The sequence below is a fragment of the Daldinia vernicosa genome, assembly GCF_022497035.1.
Source record: "Daldinia vernicosa strain CBS 139.73 unplaced genomic scaffold F5Y00scaffold_77, whole genome shotgun sequence".
Taxonomy (NCBI): domain Eukaryota; kingdom Fungi; phylum Ascomycota; class Sordariomycetes; order Xylariales; family Hypoxylaceae; genus Daldinia; species Daldinia vernicosa.
The window spans coordinates 37,181-47,171 of record NW_025953993.1 but is presented as its reverse complement, the minus strand read 5'-3'; the positions used below and the strand labels follow the sequence as shown (position 1 = coordinate 47,171).

General features: G+C 48.6%; 2 protein-coding genes across 2 annotated transcripts; one reads left to right on the top strand and one right to left on the bottom strand.

Moving 5' to 3' along the window:
- The first annotated feature begins 758 nt into the window (after positions 1-758).
- On the top strand, positions 759-3,811 carry F5Y00DRAFT_201506 (mRNA triphosphatase CET1). Its single transcript, XM_048005355.1, has 2 exons — positions 759-3,046; positions 3,106-3,811. The coding sequence occupies exons 1-2, from the start codon at positions 1,022-1,024 to the stop codon at positions 3,790-3,792; spliced, it is 2,712 nt and encodes a 903-aa protein (XP_047860264.1). The 5' UTR covers positions 759-1,021; the 3' UTR covers positions 3,793-3,811.
- Positions 3,812-4,760: 949 nt separating this feature from the next.
- On the bottom strand, positions 4,761-9,683 carry F5Y00DRAFT_274081 (uncharacterized protein; the record flags this gene model as incomplete). The annotated part of the gene is made up of 5 exons (XM_048013294.1): positions 4,761-5,308; positions 5,453-5,906; positions 5,971-6,236; positions 6,834-7,520; positions 7,580-9,683. The coding sequence occupies 5 exons, from the start codon at positions 9,681-9,683 to the stop codon at positions 4,761-4,763; spliced, it is 4,059 nt and encodes a 1,352-aa protein (XP_047860263.1).
- Between the last annotated feature and the right edge of the window lie 308 nt (positions 9,684-9,991).

The following is a 9,991-nucleotide window of genomic DNA, read 5'->3' as shown; positions in this document are numbered from 1 at the left end:
AAGAAGTCGTTACATGTAGTTAGGATTAAAAAGATTCTCTTTTCTCTTATCGTTATAGTAAAGAGCCAATACCGTTAGTTAGGTAGTTACATGGTAGTTATATCTAAGAAGCTGTATTCATAAACCTCCTGCCTTAGGTAATCACCATGTATTTTATTGGCTTTATTAGTATCAGATACCTAGATATACACTATTCGTAACACTGCACTATAGGTACTTATACTTTCGATAACTAACGTAAGGCAAGGATAGGAGAATAAAAAATAATTCAAAGCTCTTACCTAGGTACTGATTGATCGATTCATCATGTCACGCACGCTTTCGCATTCATCCCTGGAACTAATCTTTGTTATAATTCGACCAATTCTGTACAACTAGGAATAATACCCATCAGTCAATTCTATCATTGCTGTCGATTATTGCGCATAATTCTTTATAATATCTATTCACACCACGATAGCGACGTAGAGCAATTGTTATTACCTGGGGGGTAGATCCGATTAGAAGGTGGAAATGCAAGATTGATTTTTTTTTTTTTTTCGCGATATTGGCTCCAAAACGCGGACGTCCAACCCAACCCGACAAACCGACATCTCCTCCGTTTGCACCATCCACCGACTTTTACATGCCACATAACATATACAAGGCCATCATCGACAACCCGTCGCATTGATTGCCTCCTCCGAAATAACCGAACATTGTCACCTGAATGTATCGATAACGCTAGAGCACGCCAGCTTGAGTGCGAGCGAAGAGAGTAATTGTGTGTGCGCGCGCGACAGCGAAGAAGAGTTAAAGAGTTCGAAAGGAGATAGAGAGAGGGAAGGTCCAGATAGCGCGCGCACATATTATCTGTCTGTTGCATGCGTGTGTAAGTGGTATAATTGTATATGTATATGTGTTGCGAATTCGATCGTCCGGTATAGGAAACGAAAAAGTGTGCGACGAAGAGAAGAAGAGACGAAACCAAAACCAACAAAGAAGATTATCATCAAGAGAGCAAACAGTCGACATTGCGAAGATGGATCTCCGCGACGTGTTAAATGGGCCAGACGGAGGCGCATCAAAAAATAAGCCACCTCAGCAACCATCTTTACAGACATCACCATCTGTTATATCAACTCCGAATCCGAACTCGAACTCGAATTCAGTCGCGCCATCAACGCCCGCTCAAGTTAGTCCACATCCTCAATCATTTAGAGACTACGGCCACCCGACCCGCGCCTCACCAGGCCAACATCCCCACGAATATCCTCCTCCCGGCCCTGCTCATCTTCCAAGTCGTACTCCGAATTCTGCTGGCCCTTACCAGTCCCCAACGTCATATAATCCCCCGACGAACGCGTTTGCTGGCAGACCACCTGTTCCTCCTCTTCAGCCACCGGGCTCTCACGATTTACGATCACCAGGAAGCTCTTCAATATCGGGACCGTCACCTTACCGACGAACACCTACCTCGTCTGTTAGTACCGTAAGCGGAGGCTATCCGTTTCCTCCAACGCAGCAGCCACCCGTGAGCCCTGTGCAAAGACACCAATACGGCCCACCGAGTGCTAGCGCTGGTCCGGGTGTTGGTCCGAGTGCACCTGTGGGTGCCTATCCTCGCGATAGTTACAACAATCCCCAACCACAACACGGTTCCATTTCTTACGCACACAGCCAACAACAAGCGCAATCACTGCCACAAACACCTCCCGTAGGTACACCCGGTGGTAGTTCTCAATATTTACATCAAAGATCCCATTCGATCCAATCGACTCCTACGCCCACGTCTGCGCATAGCCAATCGGCTCCATATGGGCCCCCCTATATTCAAGGTAGTCCTGTTGCGACTATACATCCCCATCCACTTCTCATTGACCAACAGCAACAACAACAACAGCAGCAACAACAGCAACAACAGCAACAAATCCAGCATCAACGCCAACAATCTCAACCTCTAACACCTTTGGGACAACCATTGCCCCCGCGACTATCGCCTGCTGTAAGTTATAAGCAGCCTCCCAGTCCGTATCAAAAAAGGGCCTCTACTGTTTCTGCCGCCTACCCTCCTCAGCCGGTTCGGACGTCACCTAAACCGCCGCCTCCAGCTCCTATCCAGCGAATGTCAAGTGGCAGTAGTCACGGCACCTACGACGTTGTTGCCGAACACCGCGGGTCACAGTCTCGGAGTGAACGTGATAGAAGCGTCAGTGTCTCACCTAAAACACGTGTTCCTAGTCTACCCAGCAACGGTGGCCATCGCCCTTCCTCTACTAGCAGCGACGTAAATCCTTACAATCCCCAACGTCCTCCACAAGCACCTATTGTTAATACCATCATGGAACCCCAACACGTCAGCACTCCTGTGAAGCGAAAACTAGAGCATAGAGACCTCGGGCCCGACGAGCTTGAGAACGGCCGGAAGGCTCCGCCACCTCCCCAGTTAAATGGTAACCGTGCTGCCTCGCTAGCTGCTGTAGTGCAGCCGTCAGTACCGCCGATGACACCGCACCGTAAACGTGTCCGACACGACAGGCCGCCGATCTGGGCGCAGAGTGGTAGAGACCGCGATCAACCCAAAATAGCGAGCCGGAATTTTGCTCTGAAACATTACATTCGCCAGCAGACCAACGCGACAGGGCTAGCCAACGGAAACAATCAGCACGATGCCGGCGGACATGTGAAGTCTGATCATATTTCTCGACACGCCTCGCCCGAAGCAGTGCGATCTGTAGCTGTCGTTAAAGCAGAAGAGCCTACCCCTACGGTTGCGAAGGATCCCTTTATATTCAATGGCCAACCGTTTCCATGGGAGCCTAGCATTGGGAATGAGACACCAAAGAATATTGTATGTCGCGAGGTCGCTGACTTTTTAGGCATCAACGTGCTTCAATTCCCCCATCTCGAAGAAATCCATAGCCGGGGCGCGGTGTTCGAGATCGAAGCTAAGCTGGGTACTATTATCGACAAGATGACCAATGACCGCATCTACTTTCCCGGAATAAGGGCCGGTGAGTGTGTGCTGGACAGTACCAGGGTTGCTTTTCGTAGCTCTATGACCGAGGTAAGTTGTTTTTTCTGTTCGTCTCATCTTGTTGACTTGTTAATTGACTCCTTCGACAGAACCAGCATCGCGAGCTCAATGAATTCTTGAACGAGCAGGTGAAGGCCTCTTTCCCTCGCAGCCATGCTGCAGCTTCTCGTGTACAAGTACACTACGTACATCGCCGAGAGGTTGATCGATTTTACGAACTCGCGCCCCATATGCGTCAACGTGTACCGGCTTGCATTTCTGGCCTGCTGCAGCAAGGCGCGCCTATAAAAGCTCGCGTCACCACCCACGAACAAAACGCCAATAATATTTTAGCCAAGATCGTAAAGGCTCGAATTGCCGATTTAAATATACATTTCCCTCACTTGCCTCTAGATTGCCGCATAAGTATCAATCTAGAGTGGGACTGGGACGGCCCGGTCGAAGAGATCGAGCGCGGCCAGAACCCCAACAAGGAGCGACCCCCCGACCGTATTAAGGATCGACTCAGTTATAAGCATGGTTTCTACCAGATCGATTTAACACAGGTGAAGCAGGGACCCGCGACCTCGGGTAGCCAACCCTGTCAAGCGCCTGCCGGTGCTGCAAAGGAGCATGAGCTCGAGGTAGAATTAGAGGCGCGTCCTCTAATTGAACATGGCCGTATGCTCATGCAGAGGAAACCGAATAGGTACGAAGATCTAGTCGACGGTCTCGTTAATAACGTACGTCTCTTAGCGCGACGGTGTCCACCGCCGCATCATCATAATCAATCTTAGGTATGGCAGAAGGGACTTGTGCATAAATGCCTCTTAGTTAGGAATGAGGCGTGTCCACCATTAACTTAGGTACCTTTCTTTTACATAACTTACGAGTTGGAAGTGGTTGTATTATTCTACTTTGTCTATTTTTTAAGGCTAGTAGGAAATGCTCTAGGCTACACGAATGCCTTCTTGTTTCCCTTTTTTCAGAACATGATACCAATTCAAGGCTGGGCATCGGGGATCAGACTGGGGTCATATAGACCAGTAACACTGATATCGCGGCGTGTTGAATTGAAAGGGGAGGTGCTCTGTTTACTATTATGCCCAAGAACTAACGTATTAAAATAGAACCGCAAGGGTTTGCTGAGGTTAATGCGTTGCTTGAAGTTGAAGTGATGCCGTCACTCTCATCGCTCTGGTGAGGCTTGTAGATCGGTGTCCTTGAAATAAGTAGCATATGTCTCAGTTATAGACGATTCGATATATGAATTAAGAAACTGGATGTCGAATTAATGCTAAATGGCACAATATGAGTTACTTAAGTTACTTAGCGATATAGAAATTTGAATCTACACACCCTATTGAGTACATAACCTAGGTACCTAGAGTTCAACATAATCGGTACCGAATGATATATCACGCGGAGACACTACGCAGAGACAACTTGCGAATTAGAATACTAGGTACCTATTCATTAACACATTTATTATCGAAGGGCTAACTATACACTCAGAGGAAGATTGCCAGTTAGCTATTCTGGATCGGGTCAACCCCCTTTCTCAAAGACAAAAGAAAATCCAAGCCGTATACCCAAGCCGTAAAGATCGAATACGCTTCTATTCTTGTACATCTCATCCTCTCTAATCGACACATGCATATCCAGCTCAATTCTATTAGCCTCTTCCCGCTGGATGATAAATGATAGCTACCTCTTTAATTCTTGCCCTTGCCGAAGGAACCTTTCCCCCGAGTCTCGGGCCTGGCTAAAGGTGACCAGATGCGGACCGCTTGGAGCGTGGTACACTGGATGATGTAGATGGTTTCGTAAACGGCGGCTGGGAACCCCGTCCAAACTTTCGGGCAAGCTCGTTCATCTCGTTGTAGATAGAAGGGACCGAGATGACGGGATCCCAATCGGGTATCTGAATACGTTTCTTATCCGGCTGAGGAGATTCGAGCGGTTGCGGCGTGAGCCACGGGACGTAGTCAATGCCATGGGGCGAAGGGGGGTCAAGGTTAGTGGGAATAGGGCCGGGTTTGACTGCTGGAGGCGGTGGCCCGACGCGCCTCTTAACAGATGGCCATGTGGTACGGTCCCCAGCGTCAAAAGGCGGCTTTATCGGTCTGGGACGCTTTTTAGACTTCCCCGAGGGGTCTATTTCTAATTCTTGAATAGGGTCTTCCACAGCACTTCTCTCCGAATATTCCTCCTCAATTTCGTCTTCTGTCTCAGCCGGTTGCTTGGTCGGATCGTACTCTTCGTCTAGTTCCTCTGATTCCTCTGATTCGCTTGGGGAGCTGCTGTCATCCTCTTCCGTCGACAGCAGGATGTGGTCTCCGGGTGGGGGTGTGATCACATATTTACGACGATTCTTTTCTTTGGTATCGGCTATTTTTCCTTTTTCGCCAAGCTCTTCAGTAGCTTTACTTTCGCCAAGCTCTTCAATAGCTTTACTTTCGCCAAGCTCTTCAATAGCTTTACTTTCGTCAAGCTCTTCAATAATTTTACTATCGTCTTTGTTTACTTCCTCTAATTCCTCGTTCACTACGGGTACGACGCTCTCAACCTTCGACGGATGCGGTTCCGGTTCGCTCAGCGGCGGCCATGGTAGCTTGTCGCTCTGAGTCTCTAGGTACTTCGGTCCTCTGGAGTTCGGGTCGTCTTCGATAGAACCGATTGCTTTTTCCAGGGTGTAAGGGTCTTCCCAGACCGACTTGATGCTCTCTTCGCGCACCGGGAACATAGTATATTGATATGCCGGATATTCGCTGACAAACTTGTAATACGCCGTCCTAAAGTCAAATTTCTCGTCGGGGAGGATCCATCCGCTACGGTTAGGCATGGGGCCGTATCTTGTCGTGCCCAAGGTGCGACGAATCCTACAAGACCCTTTCTCGTACATGTGCATCTATCACGATTTCAGTGTGAGCTTACGTCTCGCCAACCTTAAGTGTGTCGGGTCGTATACTTACCTCTATCTGATCCATGCTTCTTCCTGCAGCCCTGAAGCATCGGGAACATCTCCAGTCGGCTTCCGGATAGAACGACCAGGGTTCCGACTGCGGTTCGAGAAATTCATCCCATGGAGGAGAGCGGGATCGTCGAGATGGGAGTGGATCCGATGTTGTTGCTTCTCTCCACGGCACAGTCTGTTCCGCCGGTACGGTCTGTTCCGCCGGTACGGTCTGTTCCACCGGTTCGGGCTGTTCCGCCGGTTCGGGCTCAATAGGAGGCTTATCTTGACCTAGGACATTAAGAATGTCATCGAGATTTTTAGATGGCGCCGGATTAATAGGATCTTGTTGCGGCGGGGGGGTTTGTTCTGGTTCGCTCGGAACAGACTCGCTTTCTTCAGACTCACTTTCTTCAGACTCACTTTCTTCAGACTCAGAGGGAAGAGCGGCATCAGTGTCATCAGGAGGAGGGTTGACAATATTGTCATGGATAGGAGGTGTAGGGATATTTGAAAACACTTTAGGACCCAAGGGATCAGTGTGTTTATTGTGTGGTGGTGGTGATGATCCGGTACATATGGACATATGCGACGACTTTTCACTCTCTTTCTTGTCGGCGAGACCTATACCGCAGCCGGGACAGAAATCGTTTAATCTGCCGCCAGGTAGCCTACAGTGGTGACGGTGTTGGTCACGGTAAGACGGATTCATGGTCGAATCGTATTCGATACCACAGGTTATACAGTTTACCATATCGTCCTTCGTCGACTCCTCGTTCATAAACTTGGCGCATTCGCAACTTTCCGACGCGTTTTCCTTGGTACGTCCACAGAACCCGCAGAATACCGCATGACTGCGCGGGCCAACCTTGCATACACTACCATGGTATGCTTGGTCGGTTGGGTTGTTCAGGACTGTCTGATCACGCCCGCATCGGTTGCAATGTCTGGATTTCCCTGTACCGTGCTCCTGGTCCCCGGAGACCCCGCCAAGCTCCTCCTTAATGCTATTGTAGTGTTTGTCAAGAAAGTGCTGCCTTATACTTTGGGTATCATAGAACCGGAGTAGATGCTTTTCTTTGTCACATAAGAAACACTGGAGAGTAGTGTGATCCTCTCGCAAGTGTCGATCGAGCTTACTTCCATCTTGGAAGCGGAAAATCCGCCCGCAGTCTTTATAAGGGCATTCCCTAACTCTGTCGAGAAGATTTCCTCGTAGCGTGTGGACTTCTCTTTCGAGTCGGGCCACTTCACTAGGAGTCCGCATTGCGGTAGTAAACGCCGGCACGTTGGGCCCCGTCCTGATGAGAGTCTCAATAGGCGGACCCTGAAGCGGTAATGCGGGCTTAGTCGGATTGGCGAACATGCTTGTGCTATCCCAGAATAGCCTTTCTCTCAGCTTCTGTGCCCTCATGGCACCATCTAAATTGTTCTTTGATCCTTTAAACAATCGCTTTACAGGAGGATCATACGGCGCAAAATGCTTGTTCATCGAATCGAATTTCGATGTTAGCGTGAAGGGCTCTGTAGTGTCGTAGCGTGGTCCCCATGCAGATCCCTTTTCCACGGCTTTTATTCTGTATGTTAGCTATTATTTTACTCTCGAAAATGGCCAGTTGGAAACTCACCCCAGTCGTTGACCGAATACTCGAGGGATATGGTTATTTCTGGTTCCGTGATATGTCTCACAATCCATTCCCATCCGTTCTCGTCCGTATTTGCACTGACAGCGAAGTCGATTTTGTTGGTTGACCAAGTTGACTGAACTAGATGTAGAACTAGGTTCTTCGACGTTACTTGATATCTAGGGAAGAGGTTAGACTTGACCTCTTCCTTAAATTCTGATAGTCTTAGATCATTGAGATCGACTGAAAAATGGCGTTTAGAATCGTTCTTCGCACTAATCGTGTAAGTGCTGAAAACAGGTCGAGCTACGATGCTTATCTTTCCAGGTATGGCATGAATTCTTGGCCCTTGATAACTGCGCACGGCAGCCTTCCAATTATATATTGTCTGCTCATTGATCTCGGTACCCACGAGATTGATGAATCGGCCGGGAAGCGAGGAGTTCAAGAATTCATCTCCCGGAATCCAGACTTTGATGCCAATCTTTTTCTTGTGACTGATCGCGAATGGGTTGGCAGCGTTCACCGCGCTAATCAGCTTCGACAACCCTACCTTGTCGTTATCCCCTCCGCCTAATTTAAGATCGTCTCTGCTTAAGGAGGTTACCGGTAGTTTGCCCGAGAAGTCGGTGTCGTAGGAGTGGAACCCCGGTATGAAAACCGGTATGGCATCGTCTGGTACGTCAATTCGGCTGAAGCGTAGAAGAGGTAAGTTGTCCTTATCTGCATGATCTTGGACAACCTGATTCCAGACTACGGGAGGTGGGTCGAGCAGTCCGTACGTTACGTCTGTACCGCCCGCCGGGAAATTGAAATAAGCGTGAGGAAGTTTTGGGAAGAGTACCCGCATGGCGCGCAAGTATTCATAGCTGAATTGATTCGGTTTGTGTGTTGACATTAGAGACTTTGGAACTTTCATATATGCCATGTTCTTTTGATCGCCATCCCACACACGAACGATGTATTGATCGACTTCGGCAGATGGGTGGTAGCATTCTGGAGATTTTTCCTTGTCGAAGAATACAAAGCCACAGTACCGCCCACCCTTATTTTCTCGGCTGAATAATTTCTCAACTAATGAATATATACTGTCGACGCCGCTGGGTCTCTTATTATCTTGGTAGATCATGCCTGTTGCTTGAGTGACAGGCTCGGTGTGGGAGCCATTTTGATCCCATATCTGAAGAGTTATGGAATAATTGTATTTGTATCTCATTCCTAGGAGCTGGTCTACGGCCTCGACAAAACTTTCGTATGCCGAAGAGGAGACTTTGACTAGAATCGACCCTTGGTATCCAAAAATCCTTACAGAACTAGTGTCTGGATTGGGAATAGAGGTGGCATCACCCTCCGGTTCCCAGTCCATTTTCGAGGGCAACGCGCCGCCGCGTAGTCTCAACGCCGATAAGTCCGTATATGGCTGAGGGCGGATACGTAAAGACGTAAACTCCTGCGTAGCGGGAAGCTGAAGAAAATGTCGATCGGAAACATGCTTGTGAGGGTCGCCGTATGCTCTCTCGGCGTAATCGTTTAGGAACCCTAGAGGGTCAGTCGCGATCTGGACCTTGTCCTCTAAAAAGTCTAGGTCTGTAATCACTAGCTTTTGAGACGACCCGGGCTTCATTGGAGCAACTGGTAACCCGAAGTACAGCAAAGTTAACTTGAGTTGTAACGTAGGGGCGTTCCCTTTGAAGCGGGTGTCTAGTATCTGTTGATAGCGAATGGAGTTTGCTTTCTGTAGCTTAATAAGTTCTGGCGGATGGCTGGCTGGCTCGAGGATGCCAATCTCGTGAGGCTCAAATGTATTATCAAGTATTTCCTGAAGAGTAAGATTGGTATTCCGGAGTAATGTAAAGAAGTACCGTTCTACCCTCATAAAATCCGGATGGTTTCTATCGATGACAGGATTGGCTCGAAGTTCGAAAGGCACTCTAGCTGCCAAGCCGCTTGACTGAAAGACCGGCGGAGTGCGTTGGAAGTAGTCTTTTGGCTGAGGTACTGGCTGAGGTACTGTCTGCGGGACTGGAGGCTGAGGTGGTTGTTCAGGTTGTTTTTCAAGTGGTTGAGGTGGTTGCTGATATACAGCGGTGGTGGTGTAACTCTGCATGGTGACAACACGCAAGATCACACTTTACAGAAGAAGGCGTTGGGGGCTAGTTGCCCGTTTGAATAACAGCTGGATACCGACTGCGAGATTATTATCACGACATTTGGTATAGCTTAACGTATCGCAATATGGTGTAAAAGCGTACCTCAGGGCGTGATAGAAGAATTAAGCGACGAGAGAAGAAGGAAAAGATTGATTTGCTATCTGGAGAGGACAAAGATGGTCCTATTAGCCATGTAAATCCTAACCAAGTATCCTATTCTGGTCGTGTGAGGACTGAACTAGCATTCCAGCTTTTCGATGCATTG

Excerpts from the sequence above, each read along its gene's own strand:
- F5Y00DRAFT_201506 (XM_048005355.1), top strand. The coding sequence starts at position 1,022 with ATGGATCTCCGCGACGTGTTAAATGGGCCAGACGGAGGCGCATCAAAA. Across the intron at positions 3,047-3,105 it reads TTCGTAGCTCTATGACCGAG|AACCAGCATCGCGAGCTCAA; the intron begins GTAAGTTGTTTT and ends CTCCTTCGACAG.